Consider the following 18,845-nt stretch of genomic DNA (forward strand, 5'->3'; position numbering starts at 1 on the left):
TCTGGGAAATCCAAACAGAACCATCAAGGACACCTTTGTTACCTTGAACTAAGTGACTCACACTCTAACACAAGGAGCTTTGGAAAAGTCACCAGTATAGCTGTTGCCAGACCGTGGTGCACAGAGATGCAGCAGTTTAAAAACTAGCAATTTAAAAAAAAAAACTTTGCTTTTTCATGAAGCCTAATTAGCTTATATAACTTTTTAATAATTAAAAAAAATACACACCATTTTAATTTTTAAAGGAGATGAAGCAAGAGGTAGCTGCTATGAGGGAGTTTTAGATCCAAGATTTGGGGAGACTCAAGGGGTTGGAATTCAAACAAAAAGATATATAAGCTATGATCCACATCCTCAGCCTTTTTTATTTTTTTAATTTTGAGGCAGGGTCTCACTGAGTTGTTTAGGCTAAGTTGCTGAGTCTGGCCTTGAACTTGGGATTCTCCTGATTCAGCCTCTGGAGTCACTGGGACTATAGGGATGCACCACCGCTCCCAAACAAAAGTCCTATCTCTGAGGTGAATGTGGGAGATGAATGTGAGAGTCCTGATCACTGTAACAGGGAACATGAAAGGCATGATGGTAATTACGGTTACCACAGGGAAAAGCATTCTGAGTTAGAAGCAGGCCCTGCTAAGTAAGCCTGATTGGCGGGTGTGTCAGATGAGGAAGGCCAGCCATCTGGAGGTTTGTTCTCCAAGACAGAGAAACTAGCTAGTGGAGCAAAGGCTAGAACCCAGGCTTTCTCCCACCAAGCCCACGCCCTTGCCAGAAGATCCACTTCTGGCCAGTCCTGAGGATGTCTGTCTGGTCCCCAGCTCAGGCCCCTGCGTGTGTTCCTCACAGTTGTGTCCGAGGCCTGGGGCTGACTTCAGAGATGAGTTCATGGACAACACCCAGTGGCTGGGGAGGTCAAAGACCTGAGGAGCTATTTGGTCAAACTCGGCCTAAATTCAAGCAACCAGCCAAACCCCAATCCTCGTTTTCTGGACCACTGTCTTTTCCATGACAACTTTATTCTTGCAAGGACTAAACCCCAGATTTCTAAGATGGGGAAGGATTTGAGGAAAGAAATTTTTTTCACTACTCCTACTAAGTTTTGAAGATTTATAGCAGATAAAAAGTATTTTTGCTTCTATGTATGAAGGTTTTTTAAAAATCATTTTTCCCCACAAGATAAAAGAACAGTTTCACCACGGAGTAAAGTAAGATAATCCTCTCTTTTAAGTTAGACCAAAGTGGCATTTAGGAGCTTCATTGTTGACGGCTGTGCTAACACTATAACAAACTAAAGTGTAGGGTTTGGGTCTGGCTTTGTTCCTGTTTTCTTAACAGTCAAAGCTCATGGATTAAGTTCTAGATATATTCTAATTGTAAGTCGGGGATCTGCTGGGATTCCACCACTGATATGCAACTTGGGACAGACGCTGGAGGGCGAGGCACATTTCGCTGGACCCATGTTGACTACTAGTGGTCATCAAGGTCAATGCCTTTATCATCTCCTCTTTGGTCTCCCTTTCCCTGGAAGTCTGCTCAGTGCTGTGAAATACTTGTAATTCTACCAAATTCTTTCACAAACTGGGATCCTTCTTGTGACTTAACTGTAGCAATTTTCTCCCCCCCCTTTTATTTTCTATACTGGGGATTGAACCCAGGGGCATTCTGCCACTGAGCTTTATGCCAGCCCTTTTCATTTTTTAAAATTTTGAAACAGGGACTCACTAAGTTGCCCTAACTGACCTTGAACGTGTGATCCTCCTGCTTCAGCCTCTCAAGTGTCTGGGACTGCAGGCGTGCACCACCATGCTCAGTTTGTGACAATTTTCAATGTAGCCCCCAATTTTTTAATAGTTGTTTGCAAACTACTCCAACAGAGGTGTGCTCTCAATCAGCCCATGTTTCTGTCCTGTGTTTTTGTGAAGTGAGATTTATCATTCTTTTGTTCCAGAGTTGGATAGAGAATTTTGTCCTTTTCCGTGCTTTAGCAATGAAGAACGTATCTCAATATATCCAGATTTTCAGACTATTGGAATCTCTATACCTTCCATTTTCAAAAGCTTTTAGTTTATCTCTAACTCTAAGAGTACTTGCCCCTGTCCTGGATGGTTATATTGTCTATTAATTTCTTCTCTTGAATGATTTCAAGCTAGAGAGGATTTCAGTGGGTAATTCAATAGCTGGTTGGATCCATTTCACTACCATAGGATGCATCAACTAATTTTTTTTTTTTTTTTTTTTTTTTGGTACTAGAGATTGAACTCAGGGGCACTTAACTACTGAGCCACATTCTCAGCAATTTTTATTTTATTTTTTTATCTAGAGTCAGGGCCTTGCTAAGTTGCTTAGAGCCTAGCTAAGTTGCTGAGGCTGGCTTTGAACTGGTGATCCTCCTGTCTCAGCCTCCCAAACCGCTGGGATTACAGATATGTGCCACCAAGCCTGGCACCTGCATTCATTAATTCTAAAGCTTTCATTGTGACCTCTGATCAAACATATCAGAATGATAAAAATCAGCTGATCCAGTTAAAACAGGACTAATCACGTTCTCTTTGTCCCCAGAAATAAACAGCTGTCTGCAGTCTCTGCTACTTTCAGAACACAGTTACGTGTCATTCTTAAATGGGCAAAATGCAAGGCTGACTGGCCTCCTCTGCTGTGTTTCTTCAGCAGATTCCCCATGGATTTGTGCAGGACTTCTCTCGGGTGTCCTTGGAACTCAACCCAGAACACACACTGCCATCTGTTCCGATGGAGCTGCACTTGACCATGTTCTGAAAGCAGTGCTGTAAGAGCCTCTATAGAACTTCCTGGCACACAATAAAGGGACACATCAATTGATTTGAAAGGGTCAAAGTCCATGTTGTCTTTCTTTTCCTCTCCTCCTTTTGTTGCAGGACTGAAAGGCAGTCTACTTGTGACTTCATGTTAGATAGTTCCAAAGCCATCAGATAACATTTTTGCCACTTGGACAAGGATATCATGCTGTGCCATTGCATGGCCACCTCTAAGCTCTTAAGAGCTTCTTGATCTTCCGGATTCCCCTGAGCCTCTTGGCCTCCTGGGTCCTAGGTGGGTGGCTCCATTGCTCTAGGCTACTACACGTGCTGCAATCTGCTTGAGGGTGAAGAATTAGCTCCTGACATTTCTCTGGCTGACCTGGAGCTGGAGATGGTTTCTGACCTCTGACCTAAGGGCTCAGCTCTGAGAGCTGAATATCAATGCAGCCAAGGCAATGAGAGTGTATTAAAGCTGGTATTGTCGAACGTTATGAGGATCTCTATTCCAGTTCTCCAGCTTCTATATAGGTTCACATTGTATGTGAGCTGGAGAAAAAGCCCTGTGAGGGCTGGGGATGTGGCTCAAGCAGTAGCATGCTCGCCTGGCATGCGTGCAGCCCGGGTTCGATCCTCAGCACCACATACAAACAAAGATGTTATGTCCACCGAAAACTAAAAAATAAATTTTAAAAATTCTCTCTCTATCTCTCTCGATCTCTTAAAAAAAAAAAAAAAAAGCCCTGTGAGAACACATTAACTCTGCCAACATGGAAAAGCTGCACATTAAAAGCTGTCTTTGAAAAGGAAAGGCATCAGGCTGTGGCCTTAGCTCAGTGGCAGAACACTTGCCTACCATGTGCAAGGCCCTTGGTTTCATTCCCAGCACCAAAGGAGAGAAAAAGAAAAAAGAAGGAGGAGGAGACCCCAAACAACATTTTGGGTGGGAGGTACCTAGGATTGAACTCAGGGGCACTCGACCACTGAGCTACATCCCCAGCCCTATTTTGTATTTCTTTAGAGACACTGAGTTGCTTAGCACCTCATTTTTGCTGAGGCTGGCTTTGATCCTCCTGCCTTAGCCTCCCAAGGCGCTAGGATTACAGGCATGTACCATCGTGCCCATCGTGACATAGTATTTTTGAAACAGTATTGACAGCAAGACATGATGCATTTTTTTTTAATTTAATTTTATTTTTTGTGCAAACCCAGTGAGGGAGATGTAGAAGTGCTTAGGTGGTCAGAGCAAGATGTCGAGTGAGGAGGTTGGGAGCCGGGACAGAACAAATGAGCATGGAGAGGGTCTTGTGATGATGTCAACTTCCTGCTTGATAAAAGTGCTCGTGGACACAAACGGGGGACCCAAACAAACTGATAATTCTGTACTTGTGCTCCTAAGTGGGGGATCCAACAGAAAAACAAAAACAGACACGTGGACAGAGGAGGCACTAATCAATAATGGTGAGGAGCACGTGGACAAGGGAGTAGATAAGGAAAGGAGGAAATTCCAGAGTCCATAAAAAGAATAGGCCAAAACTCCCCCACTGGATTCCCAGCTTTAGGGTTTTGGGAGCTGTCTGTCTCTGTGTCTCTGTCATCTTTGCAATAAACCTACTTCCTATTTGCTGTCTCTGTTCTTCAATTCTTTGCTGAATGGAGACTACGAAGCCAGCCCCCCCCCTAGATGGTACAACAGGATCTTGCACATGCTAGGCAAGAACTCAACCACAGAGCTACATCCCCAGCACTGATTCAGCCTTGGAAATGCAATCATAAAATTGTGTGGGCAAAAACATAATTTGAAACTGGATGACAACAGGTTACAAAGGTCATTTTGGATAAAATATAGCAGACAAAATAAATTCCAAGTTTGAAATCTCATCTGGTGTGTATATGAAGCTCACAAAGGTGTTAATTTTGAATTTCCAGAGTTTGAATTAAGACTCTTTATCATTCACAGTCATACAGGCATGTGTGAGTGCACACTCTGGGCTCTTTATTTGGGTGGAATCAGGCCTCTGGGAGAAACTGATATACTATTTCACCCAGAATGAAGATTCTTATGGGAAGAGAGCTGAACTAATACTCAATTCAGAATAAGACTGTCTTTCTTACTGTTATGATTTGGATCTTATCATCATCATCATGGTCATTATTATTATCATCATTATTATTTTATACCTGGGATTGAACCTAGGGGCACTTAACCACTGAGCCACATCCCTAGCCCTTTATAAAAATGTTTTATTTACAGACAGAGTCTCTCTGAGTTGTTAGGGCCTCACTAAGTTGCTGAGGCTGGCTTTGAACTCGTGATCCTCCTGCCTTCTGAGCACTGGGATTATAGGTGTGCACCATGGCACCCAGCTTGGTTTGGATCTTAAATGTTCCCTCAAAGTTCCTGTGTTGAAGACTTGGTCCCCAAGCAGCCATGTTCAGATGGGGGGCCTTGGGAAGTGAAGGAATTATGAGGGGTCTGATCTCAAGAATGGATTAATCCATTGATGGATTCCTAGCTCAGTGGGCCTGGGCAGACAGCCTTTGTTATAAGGCTTTCTCTCTCTCTCTCTCTCTCTCTCTCTCTCTCTCTCTCTCTCTCTCCCCCACTGTTTCCTGGCTACCATGAGGTGAGCAGCTTTACTCCACCACATGCTCCCTGCCATGATGGTCTGCTTGACCACAGGGCCAGAAACAACAGGGTCCAGTGACCACGAAGTAAAGCTTCTGAAACCATGAGCCAAAAGAGATCTTCCCTCTTTCAGTTGATTTTATAAAGTATTTTGTCACAGCAATGGAAAATTGACTAACACATTTTCTGATCCTCTGAGGTTCCTGCTAAGCTTCTTCAGTTATTCAACAGGTTCTGTAGGCCGTTTGAGTGCCAGTTCTATGTGCCATGTGTCACATCCACATCCCACACACATCTTTTTGGCATCTCAATTTTTCATTCTAAATATTGAACCTCGTTTTTAGAATGAGTCCCCACTGTAGGATGGGGATGTAGCTTGGTGTAGGGTGCTTGCCTAGCATGCATGAGACATTGAGTTTGACCCCAGCATTGAACAGAAAAAAAAAAGTCTCTCTAGAATTTAGAATTTAGAAGACCTTTGAAATGAAGGTACTGATTTCTTCCTTAATCTACCTCACCAGGTTACTGTGAAACTTCAGTAAGTATTTAAAGATAACTCTGCAAAAGACAGGCCTGGATGATTGTGAAGAATTATTCTAACTCCAGAGAGACAAACAAACCCAGAGAAGATAAAAGCATGTGCAAAAAAGAAATGTCCTTCAGCAGTCTACTGTGTCTTATATTTGAATTTTATTAAGCATTTGTTTATATTGAAAAGGCTAGAGAGAGACTTACCCTTCCATCCGGGGTCCTGGGACCGGTATAGGGAGGTGCTTCACCCATCAGAACTGGCCAGACATCGAAAAATTCCTAGGAATGAAGGAATCAGTTTAGGTGTTTTGAAAATGGGTAAAGAAAAAGAGACTGAAGAAAAGAAGGTTAACAGATATGAATCATCTGTCACTAAAATCCAGAAGGTGGGAAGAGCTTGCTGGGATCCAAGCATGGAAGAGCAGTGAGACTCACTAGAATCACTAACTGCAGTTACGTGATAATCACATCTGCCCTACAAAATACTGATGAACAGGGCTTGTCTAATTGTTAGCCAAAACATTGGAGCTGAGTTGGGACATCCTCAGTGTGGTGGGATGCAAAAGGGAAAGTGGAGTCTCCATGGCTAAGGAATTTACCATAAAGACACACTAACACATGATGGAAGGAATTACCCTCTGCAGTACCATTGATAGCAGTGAAAAATAAGAAACAATTTAAATGTCCAACCAGATGGAATTATTAAAATAAATATGGCACATAATTATTAACAACATTATTAACAACATTAGTAGATAATAATCTATTAACAATGACGTTACAGATGTGTGTGTACTGATTGGAAAGGTGCCCAAACTGGGCACAGTGGTGTATACCTGCAATCCCAGGAACTTGGGAAGCTGAGGCAGGAGGATGGCAATTTCAAGACCAGCCTTGGCAACCAAGTGAGGCTCTAGTCCCTAAACAACTTAGTGAGACCCTGAGCCAAAAGGGCTGAAGATATGGTTCAGTCAATTCAATCCTGAGTACAGGAAAGAAGGAGGAAGAAAGAATTAAAGAAAGAAAAAAAGAAGGAAATAAAGAAAAAATACACAATGGTGCCAAATGTAACAGATAAATCCAACAAGAAAGGTTGCCGCCTCTAAAATGAGGAGCTAATAAATCAAAAATAAATAGGAGGTTATTAGCCTGAGGCTGTCTCTGTACTTTGGGTTCCTGCCTAGCAATTTGAGTTCCCACAATACAAAGTGCAACCTGACTTACTATGTAAAAGAACAAAAACCCAATTTAGGAACATATTTTCACAGCAAATAGAAGTTTCAGCCAATCCCAGGCAGCCAACTGACTGGATCAGGTCCAAATCAGGCAAATGTCTACCTTTAACAAGTCAAGTTATGTCTGTATTTTACCTCTTAGTTCAATCTAAAAAACCTCAGTGAGCATGCTGCAGAGCAGATGTCTCTTGGACATGGTTTGGCCCTGAGTGCTGCCCAATTCATGAATCATTCTTTACTCAAGAAAGCTCCATTACATCAATTTTGTCCTCAAGTTTTTCTTTTCCCATGGTCAAGACAGGCAGAGAAGAGAGAAAAGAGCCTGGAGAGGATCTGTATGGTCTCACAGTCTCAGGAGGAGGAGCCAGTGGGACTCCACACAGTCTCTGGCCTGCTACTGCGCTGGGTTTCCTTTGCAGGCAGAGCTGCAAACCTTGTGTTGCGTCAAGTCTGGGTCTTCCCACCTCCAAGGCTGTTCATTAAGCTGTAATATGTGGGCACAAACTGTACTCGGCTAGCCTGGGTTATTAAGGGTAGGAGGCCAACCGCACTTTTCCTTTGCTTCTCTCCTGTTTGAACAACACATCTCAGTGTGAGGGTTTGCTTGTTCTCATACCGTCCAAAGGACAAGCACAAGGGAGTCCACGTGGAACTCAGCCTTCATGTCCTCAGCCTTCTGCCCAGTTGGGCCCTTTTTCTAGATGACTAGCCACAGGAAGAAATTCAGTTCTGGATGAAGATGTAAACTGGGGCCTAGCTGAGCCCCACAACCTGATTGTTGCTAGATATACAGAGATAAATAAGGCACGGTTTATTCCTAGAGGAACTCACCACCCCATGAAGGAGACAATCGAGTACTCAGGTAGATGGAGCAAGAACTGAAACAGTGGTGGAAGGAGATGGGAGAGGCCAGAGGAGCCCAGAAGAACAAGTACATTGGGCTGATGCTTTGTGTGGCCAAACACTGAGTGGATCTAAAGGCTGTACCAGGAGAAGAGAATGGCTAAGCAGGGTCGGGTGGAGAGGGGGGTAAATTTCTCTCCCTCATTTGCTCCCTCCCCTCCCTTCTTCTCTTTTTGTTCTTAATTGCTTTATTAAGATATAACTGATGTATCATAGACTTTGGTTAGGATATGCCTTCAGTATATCCCCAAAGCTTCCTGTGCTGGAGACTTGGTCCCCAGTGTGACAATGTAGAGGTGATGGAACCCTGAGGAGGTGGGGCCTTGTGGAAGGTGGCTAGGTCATATGTAATGCTGCCCTTGTCATTTAATTTTTGACGGACCCCAGTTAGTTCCTGAGAGACCAGGTTGTTATAAAGAGAGAACCTGGCCCCTGGATCTTCCTGGCTTCTCTCACACTATGTGATGTTATACACATGCGTTCCCATCTGCCACTGGTTCCTCACCAGAGGCCAAACAGAAGGGGGTGCCCAATCTTAGACTTTCAGCTCCAGAACTATGAGCTACATAAACCTCTTTTCTTTAAAAAGTATATAGCTTCATGAATTTTGTTATAGCAACAGAAACTAAGCTAAGATACTATAAAATGAATCCACTTGAAGTGTACAATCCCTGGTACCAGGGATTGAACTCAGGCGCACTCGGCCACTGAGCCACATCCCCAGCCCTATTTTGTATTTTATTTAGAGACAGGGTCTCACTGAGTTGCCTAGTGCCTTGCTTTTGCAGAGGCTGGCTTTGAACTCTTGATCCTTCTACCTTAGCCACTCGAGCCACTGGGATGTGTGCCTGGTGGAAATTTGACTATTCAGAATTTTTTGTTGTTGATGTTTATTTGTTTTTGCAGTACTGAGAATTATACCCAGGGCTCTGCATATACTAGGCAAGTGTTCTACCATGAACTTCACTTCCAACCCATTTTTATTTTATTTTGAGACAGAATCTCAAAAATAAGAGCTGGCCTTGAATTTATGATCCTCCTAACTCAGCCTCCAGAGTTGCTGGAATTACCAGCATGTGCCCAGATTGGATATTCTTTTGATTGCATTGTGAATATAGCTCAGTAGTATACTGTGTACTTAGTATGCACGAGGCCCTGAGGGTAATCCCCAGCACTGCAAATAAATATGCTGAAGTGGGGGGCGGGGGGAAGAACTGGGCATAGTGGTGCACACCTATAGTCCCAGCTACTTAGGATTAGGATCACTTAAGCTTAGGAGTTCTAAGTCATTCTGGGTAACATAGTGAGACTCTATCAAAAATTTTTTTAAATTAAAATAAAAAGGGAAAGAAGGAAGGCAGGAAAGGTAGGAAAACAAATTATTTTGGTTAAAAAGGAATCATTTATCTGTATGATTAATTTATTTGCTACTTCCTGAAGGAGAAGCCAAGAGTATATTGCTGGAATTAGTAATATTTGGCAAAAATATATGACTCAAGAGTATAAAAGTCATATAAATATTTGCACTAGAATTAGAGTCCCTTAATATCATAGTATATAGCCAACTACACCAGAATCACGTAAGGAGCTATTTTTTTTTTTTTTTTTTTTTAGAGAGAGTGAGAGAGGAGAGAGAGAGAGAGAGAGAATTTTTAATATTTATTTTTCAGTTCTCGGCGGACACAACATCTTTGTTGGTATGTGGTGCTGAGGATCGAACCCGGGCCGCACGCATGCCAGGCGAGCGCGCTACCGCTGAGCCACATCTCCAGCTCCAGGAGCTATTTATTTTTAAAGGTAAAATCAGAAAAATAAGCCTATATGGTACATGGAAATGCAATATATATAATAAAGAGGATTCAAAGTGGTGGCATGCTAAAGAATGGCTAAAGGGTAGACCATTCTTTTCTTCTATTTTTTTTTTCAGTGCCAAAAATCAAAACCAGGACCTTTCATGTACAAAGCAAGCACTCTGCCACTGAATACCCAATCCTGAAGGTAGGCTGTTTTCTAAGTGGAGAAACATAGAAGGAAAAAAAATATATACCCCTCTCTCACATCATAAACTTAATTTCAAGATAAATAAAAGATTAAATTATATTAATCAAAACTATAAGGCTGGGTTAGTGCACACCTGTAATCCCAGCAATTTGGGAGGCTAAGGCAGGAAGATCATAAGTTTGAGGCCAATCTCAGCAATTTAGCAAGACACTGTCTCAAATTTTAAAAAAATAAAAAATAAAAATCCCTGGGAATGTAGGTTGTAAAGCACCCCCTGGGTTTATTCTCCAGTACCAAAACAACAACCACCACCCAAAATACTACAAAAACACTAAAAGTCAACACATGAGATTTTTTTCAGATTATCTTTATAACATTGGCAGTAAGGAAGTTTTACTAAATAAAAACTAGAGCTCAGAAGCCATAAAATAAATTTTAAATCTTCTGTATGTTGAAAGATGTCATAAACAAAGTTAAAATATAATTTATAGGGAAAAAAGTTTACAGCACATGTTACAGATGTATGATCTCCATCCTATGAATTAACAAGAAACAGACAACTCTTAACAATTGACATGTGATATGTCCGGAAGTGCATGGAGAAAGAAAAATCAAATCCAAACAAAAGGACATAGTTCCTCTTCTGAGTAACCAGTGGGGGGAAAAAAAAAAAACTGGAAGAAAAAAGACACCAGTTTTTACCCATAGTGGGTGGAAAGTATGATGTCAAGAATTGGTAAGAGTTTTGGTAAAAAAAGACTCTAATGCAGTATGAGTGAGAATGAAAATTGTATAGCCCTTAGACAAAAAATTTTGAAAAAAGCAAAATAAAAATAATTTCACTTCTACAACTCTATAGACATTTTCACTTAAGAACATAAGGACTCAACTTTAAGGTTGTTATTGCAGCTTTGTCTTTAATTGCAAGAATATTTAGAAATACATTTAATGCCCAACAACAGGGAAAAGGATAAATTAACCAGACTATTCAAAAACCTCAGATATGAACTACAGAACAAAGAAGGGGATTTTTACTTTGATTAATCATGGCTATTTATTTCAAATCAAGCCTCTCAATAGGAAAATTGCAAAATCTGGGGTGTATGTATGTAAAAACATTGATTTAAGGAATCATAGAGCTAGCAAGGCAGCAAGTACTTAATGAGCCAAGATGCCAGTGCTAGAAGCCTGATCAGATTCTACTTTTCATTTCAACCCACTTGCTGACGCCAAAGTTGTTGAGAAGCTAAGAAACTGATAAAAGCTGACAGATGACTCACTGGGCAAGGACAAAATTGTAATTCAGGACCTGTCAAGGAAGAGAAATCCTTGAAAACACCCTAGGCTGGGATCCACACCCTCCTGCAAAGTTTATATCCTGGAGTAAAAATGAACCGGAAGCAAACCCGCTTGAAAGCAGCATAATCCCTGATTAAGCAATCTAACTGCTTGCCAGAAGTAAAATCATCCATTTTGGAAGGAAATAACATTGTTCCAGAGTTTTAAATCATCTCTATAATTTTTCATACATATCTCTAATGATCTAGCAAAAATGATCAGAAATGTGAAAGATAAGAATTAACTAAAAGATCAAGAAGGGAAACAGATCATAGAAACAGGTCTATAGAAGGTATCCACAGATACTGTTGCTCTCAGATACAGACCCTACCTTGTTTTTTTGTTTGTTTGTTTGTTTGTTGCTGAGACTGGCCTTGAATTTGTGATACTCCTGCCTCAGCTTTCAAAGTACCAAGATCACAGTGCCAGGCTCAGATAGATTCTAAAGTAATCATGTTTATGTCTAAGAAATTAAATATAATATAGAGAACTGAGAATATAGCTCAGTACTAGAGCACTTCCTTAGCATGCTTAAAGCCCTGGGCTTGACCCCAGCACCACAAGTGAACAAAGAGAGCAAGAGTGAGGGGGAGGGGGAGGGGAGGAGAGGGGGAGGGGGAGGGGAGGGAGAGGGGGAGGGGGGAGGAAGGACAAACAAAGGGAGAGAATTTTAACAAAAAACTGGAAATTACAGAGAGAAAGAGAAAGTGTGAATGAATAAAATGGTAAATCTAAAATTGAAAAAAATATACATGAAGACTGGGGATATAGCTTAGTAGTCCAGTGTTTAGCATGTGCATAGCCCTGGGTTGATCCCTCACACCAAGAAAAACAAAATTAAAAAAAAAATAGCTGAAATGAAGAATTCAATATAAAGTTTTACAGTCAATTAGACACAATCAAAGAGAAGATAGGTAATTAACAGAAGATAAATCAGAAGAAATATTCAAGTTGAAGCACAAAAATATGAAAGTAAAAATACAGAAAGTCATATTAGAGACACAAAACATAGTGAAAATATCTAACATATAGCAACAAACTTACAGCTAATTTTATAACTAGGAAGTATGTTTACAAATATAAAAAAAAATCAAGGCAGTAAGGTATTGTAGAAGAATAGATAAACATACCAATGAGACAAAATACAGAATCCAGAAATAGACTCCCACATATTTGACTGATGATAAAGGTATGATAGAGAAAGATGATATTTTCAACTGAATAGTAGGAAAAGGAGGTTTTTTTTTTTTTCAATAAAAGGTACTGGGCCAACTGGATATCCGTATGGAAAAATTAATATTTGCCTTACACTATACATTAAAAAATTTAGGTAGATTATAGAACTACATGTAAAAGTTAACATAATACAACTTTTAGAAGTTGACATAGAAAAATATCTTTATGACCTTGGAGGTGAGAAATAGTTCTTAAATGGGGCACAAAAATCAATAGTCATAAAGAAATATTGATAAACTGGATTACACTATAATTCAGAACTTATATTAATTAAAACACACCATTAAGTCCAGCATGGTGAGACATGTCTGTAATCCCAGCAGCTTGGGAGGCTGAGGCAGGAGGATTATGAGCTCAAAACCAGCCTCAGCAACTTAGTGAGGCCCTAAGCAACTCAGTGAGACCCTGTCTCTAAATAAAATATAAAAAAGGGGCTGGGGATGTGGCTCAGTGGTTAAGTGCCCCTGGGTTCAAATCCCAGTACCAAAATAACAACAATAAAAACATCATTAAGAGAATGAAGGGGGGGAGGGGAGATATTTGTAATGCATATAATCAACAGAAGACCTGTGTTCAGAATTTGTAAAGAATATCTACAAATCAATGATTTTTTAAAAAGACAACATAATTTTTAAAAATGGGGAAAGATTGGAACAGTCAGTTCACAAAAAAAGGATATCCAAATGGCCAGTAAACATGAAAAAGTGTTCAACCTCATCAATCATTAGGGAAATACATGTTACCTTCAAAAGGAAAAACACCACATATCCACCAGAGTGGAAAGTTAGTAAAAATGACAACACCAAGTATTGGAGTGGAAACCCTATGCGTTGCTGGTGGGAGTACAAAATATGGTGCAATCATTTGGAAAATCAGATAAGCAATGGCTTCTAAAGCTATTACCCCAAAATGCACTCTAGCTAAATACCTAACCGAAACAGGTACAACTGATCAAAAAAGACACATACTAGAACATTCACAATAGCAATATTCGTACCATCCGAGATCCGAAAATTCAAATTTCCATCAACAGTAGAAATCAATAAATTGTTGTGGATTATTCATATGATGGAACATTCCACAAGTGTAAAACTGCTACATAGATCAATAAAGATGACCCTTATAAACAAAATGTTGAGCCAAAGAAACCCGGCACAGGAGAATGTGTGTTGTATGATTCCATTTAATGTACCTCAAAATAGGCAGAACAAATATGGTGGTCAATGTCTAATGGTGGCTACCTTCAGGGAGTCAGCTGTGGGAATATTGAAGAGGGTTTGAAAGAAACTGCTGAGGAGCTGGTAACATTGCTTAGTTTTGATAGTGATTACACAGGGAGATTCAGTCTGTGATAATTCCCCTTTCTGGGTCTATGTTATGCTTCAATATAAAGGCTTATTAAAAAGAATTGATGTGTATTGGTATGGACAGATGTTTATAAAACACTAAGCAAAAGATGTAGACTATCAGAAAATGTGGCCCAGCAATTTGACTCAGCCACTCAGTAGATGCTGATGAACTGTCAAATCTGGAGGCCTTTGGACTAAACTAAGATCTTTTCAAACCCCAGATTCTGTGTTGCACTCCACTCCATATGAGGAGGGTGCGCAATGGTCTATGCACCATGCTCAGTAGAACAAGGTACATAAAAGGAAATTGAGTCCTCCTGCACCTTGTGCAGGAGAAATCTGGGCAATCAGAAGTTCTCCTCTAAAACAGAAAATGATTAGTCTCAGGAGGTAGAGAGATGAATAAAGGAATTGGAGAACTAGTTTGGGAGAACATAGTTGAGAACCATTGCTTGGGATCGCATCAAACTCTGCCTCCTTAGCTGCCATGTGGGCTACAAATCTGCCCCCTGAGCATTTTAAGGACCCGATGAAGCGCCTGTCTCTACTTCCATTCGAGCCTTGGCTTTGACAAACCATAGGAAAGTTTTATACCCAACTTTCAGTACATTTTCTAAGAAATCCAGAGGTTGGCCATCTTCTTCTGGACTGCCAACCAATAAAACTTCTCACTCACCTCACCAGCCTTCTTCTCACTTACACTTTCCTTTCTAAATGACCCGGGAGTGTAGGCTTGTTTTAAGCTACACTTGAGCTCTAGAGTAACCTTTACCCTTTAAAGGCCAGTATGCCTATGTTCAATTAGGACCTGTGTAAGAATTTCACAACATGCAAACTCCCCAGCCTCTTCCTTGTGCGATGACATGTGTGACAAAAAAAAAAGACTCTTCTTTGGGAAAGCAGTGACAGAGAATGGGAGAACAGTGTCTGAGATTGGGGTCTCTGATGACCTCATGGCTGTGGCAAGCCTAGGGCCTGGGAGTGTTCCTTTGCAAGGGTGCAGGATGCCGAGTCTTATCAGCCTCGACATTGATATCAGGCACATAGTTCCTGGGAATTGAGGGACTCTCCTACTAGACAACAACAGTGTTTTACCAGGTCCACTACTTTGGAAGCTGCCCACTTAACAGTAACTTTAAACAATGGACTTTTTTGAGAACTACACAAAGCTCCTAATATTGCAATGATAAACTTCAACTGTGTAAAAGCTACATAAATGTTTCCAGCCCGGTAACTTTCAGAATACCAAGAATAATACTTGCATAGCCTTTAGCCTGATAATGAGACATATATAAATAAAGATTGCTGGCATATCTCTTTAGATCTGCTTCTCCATCAGAGAGCAGCACTCCACCTGATCCCAGCTATTTATCTTCAAAATCTGTATCTGTGAGTCTTTATTTTTCTAATCCCCCATAGCCCCTTGCCAGAAACTGCTAGACTGGACACACTGGTCATGGCACTGATTTTCTTTGGAAATGTCTGACCTTGAAGTTTTCTCACCTTCTGCTTGGTCATGTCTAAGAGACCCACAGAATATCTGTCACAGTTGAGGAAGGCACGGACTGTGTACAGGGCTTTGTGGAACTGTCTCTCAATGTCTGTAAGTTCTTCAAAGACTTTGCTCCCAGACCACAGCAGTATCTACAGAAATACAAAAAAGTATGCAGAGGTTTTGAGGCACAGAGCAGTAGTTCACTCAGCTAGATAAAAATAACAATCCTGTAAAGTTTTTGAGTTTATTTCATCTAATTGACACAATAACCTGGAGAAATAGATATTATAGATTGAGAAACTGAGGCTTGAAGAGGTGAATTAACTGGCTGGTTTATACTGTGATCAACTCTGTACTTTTTCTATCTTATATGTTATTAATAAACATATTAATAAAAAGGGCCTGGGAATGTAGCTTTTTAGTAAAGCACTTGCCAAGCATGCACAAGGCCCCAGGTTTGATTCCCAGTACTACAAAAAAAAAAAAATAATAATGAGTATTAATTGGACACAAATGCCCTACATATATCATCTCATTTATGTGGATGAGGGGGAGTGGTGGTACTGGGGATTCCACTTAGGGCCTCAAGCATGCTAGATAACTAAAACAGAATCTTGCTAAGTTACCCAAGTTGGACAACTTATGATCCTCCCGCCTCAGACTCCAAAGTAGCTGAGATTTTAGTGTGTGCCATCCAGCCTGGCATAATTTACTATTGATAGCAATCTTTTGAGGGTGGTACCATAACTAGCTCTGTTTTTCAAAAGAGAAGACTAAAGCTCAGAGGCCATCTGATATGCTCAGGGTGTAGGAGTAGGTAATGAGCAGGAATTAAAATCCAAGCTGTCTAACTTGAAACTTTGTGTATATAATCACTCTGGGTTTCAGCTTTACAAACCTCCTCTGCCTGATACCACTGGGGATTCTCACTGGAGACTGTAGAATGGTTCCCAGGCACCTTCGTTCCGACCTGTCCTGCCAGTTCTAACCACATCAGTGCTTCAGTAAAAGGACATGTCCAGTCCATTCCTAGAGCCAAACCCTTACCTGGCCACGCCGAGTCTCACAGTTGTACAGGTAACTCAAGTGGTAAACCTTCATGAGTAGATTTGCAAAATTGAGGTACTTGAGAAGAATCTAAAAAATCAAACAGCATAGGAGGAGCAGATGAGAAGGAAAAATCCACTCTGGCCACTTTTGCCATCAGCAAATGTCTGAATATTTTAAAAGCTTCATCAGAAGTGATTTAAGCAGAAGGATTATTTAGAAAGCAGACTCATAAAATATTGCATTATGAATGTAAAACTTACAGAATATAGAATGTTGATGTGAGGATATTAATGACAGCTATTACTTTCTGTAAAATCATCACCGTTTTACAAATAAGAAAACAGGTTCAGAGAAGCTATGTGACCTGCCCAAGTCAGTGAGAGATTGGAAAAGCAAGAACAATTTTTCCTTTATTCCTGACTGCAAAACCTAGCGTCTTCACCATTATCTTACCCCACCTCTTTCAGAGAGCCTCAGACCAATCCCCGTCTTACAGATGGGAAAACTGAGGCCAGCCAAATAGCACAGTTTGGGGGACCTCATGAGCTAGGAGAATGTGCCAGCATGGCCACCCCTGCAGCTTCTAAAGCATTCTTACCTCTTCATCTCCCTTGGTGAAGTGGGGTCCATCTACTTTATTCACAGCCATCAATACAGCCACCAAGTCCTTCCCATTCATTATAGGGGAAGCCAGAATGTTCTTGGTCTGGTACTCTGTGAGGTTGTCCACGAAGTCACAAAAATGCTCATCCTGAAGGAAAGCAGAGACCACCATGAGGAGGCAAATGCTGAGCGAGGACAATAAAATGACCCAGAGCCCTTCATTGAGGAGGGAATGAAGGCATTGCCATATACTCCCCGGGGGCAAGAGCCAGGCAACCAGAGATGACTCCTGCCAGAGATGAAGTCTCCAAAATCCAGAAGGTCTGAGACACAGACCTGTGGGGGCCTGAGGATGGGAGGGGGGCCATTCTAGAGAGGGAGGTTTGAAGGAGGCTTTTGAGATCAGGACAATTAAGCCCAAAATAGAATCTTGAATGAGTATAATAATGACGATCACTTGCAGGTATTTGCGCATGTCACTTTGCCTTCATCATCTCGTTTTCATTTCCTGATATGTATGAGGTGTCCCCCCAGAACTCCTGTGTTAATGCAGGAGATGAAATGATCAGAGAGCTGTAACCCAACCAGTGGATTAATCCATTTGATGGATTAATAATTTAAAAGGACTCACTGGGTTATAACTGTAGGCAGGTAGGGTGTGACTGGAGGAAGTAGGTAAGGGGGTTCTTCCTTTGGGGTTTATATTTTGTCCCTGGTGAGCAGAGCACTTTCTTTCTCTGCTTCCCCTCTGTCGTGAGCTGAGCAGCCCTCTCTTCCACCACGCCATTCTGCCATGATGTTCTGCTTCTCCCTGGGCCTAGAGCAATAGATTCAGCCAATCATGGGCTGAACCTCTGAAACTGTGAGTCAAAAACATGTTTTTTCCTCTAAGTTATTCTTGTTGGGTATTTTCGTCACAGAAACGAAAAGCTAAGTAATACATTCTTCCTAATAGGTACCATGAGCCCATCTTACAGAAGGGGAAACTTGAAGCTAATGTTACATGTGTGTGTGTGTGTGTGTGTGTGTGTGTGTGTTTGACTTCAGAACCTATCCTCAGTTCTGCTGCCTTTCACAGAAATTGGGATGTGGTTAGCATGGGGTTAAGTTCATTGAACAAAAGGATTTGTTATTTTCAGCTTTTCTAACATCTAGTTTCAGTACCACACAGCCAGTTCAACAGATATCCCCTTCCCATAAATCTCAATGGAAGCCCTACTATGTGTCAGACCTCTGCCAAACACCAGGAATATGAGATGACTAAGATTCAGGCCTCTCACAGATAAATCAGTCATAGTAACAGGGACGTAGGGCTTGGCTCAAAGTTCTAGGGATGCAGGGGAGACATCCCCTCACATCCCCCACTGAGAGCAGCCTGGGAAGCCAGTCGAGGCTGTGGTGCAGTCCATGTGTGCAGAATGAAGAGACAGAGCCTGGATTGTTATCTTGAACTTGAAAGAATGCACCTTTCTGCTGCTGGTGCCTCCATGAGTTTCCCAACTCTCAGTGTGGCTTAGGACACAAGCCAACCCAAACATGCACAGCACATGCCGTTGTGAGAATGGAAATGTATTTCACAGAGCCAATTCATAGAACTTGACATTTTTCCAGGGGTTACCAGGGATTGAACTCAGGACACTGAGCCACTGAGCCACATCCCCAGCCCTATTTTGTATTTTATCTAGAGACAAGGTCTCACTG

General features: G+C 41.3%; 1 protein-coding gene across 2 annotated transcripts in view; it reads right to left on the reverse strand.

The window, feature by feature from the left end:
- The window catches only part of Pde6a (phosphodiesterase 6A), a 70,390-nt gene that overhangs the window by 44,382 nt on the left and 7,163 nt on the right, over positions 1 to 18,845 (reverse strand). The window contains exons 2-5 of one of the 2 annotated variants that reach the window (XM_026384413.2): positions 17,140 to 17,292; positions 16,539 to 16,628; positions 15,500 to 15,640; positions 6,139 to 6,213 (exon numbers count right to left, since the gene is read on the reverse strand). In XM_026384413.2, the coding sequence (XP_026240198.1) occupies positions 6,139 to 6,213; positions 15,500 to 15,640; positions 16,539 to 16,628; positions 17,140 to 17,292 (459 nt within the window). The remainder of the gene's footprint in view (positions 1 to 6,138; positions 6,214 to 15,499; positions 15,641 to 16,538; positions 16,629 to 17,139; positions 17,293 to 18,845) is intronic. The other variant, XM_077796728.1, reaches the window with a different exon arrangement.

Source organism: Urocitellus parryii, chromosome 1 (genome assembly GCF_045843805.1).
Source record: "Urocitellus parryii isolate mUroPar1 chromosome 1, mUroPar1.hap1, whole genome shotgun sequence".
NCBI classification, from domain to species: domain Eukaryota; kingdom Metazoa; phylum Chordata; class Mammalia; order Rodentia; family Sciuridae; genus Urocitellus; species Urocitellus parryii.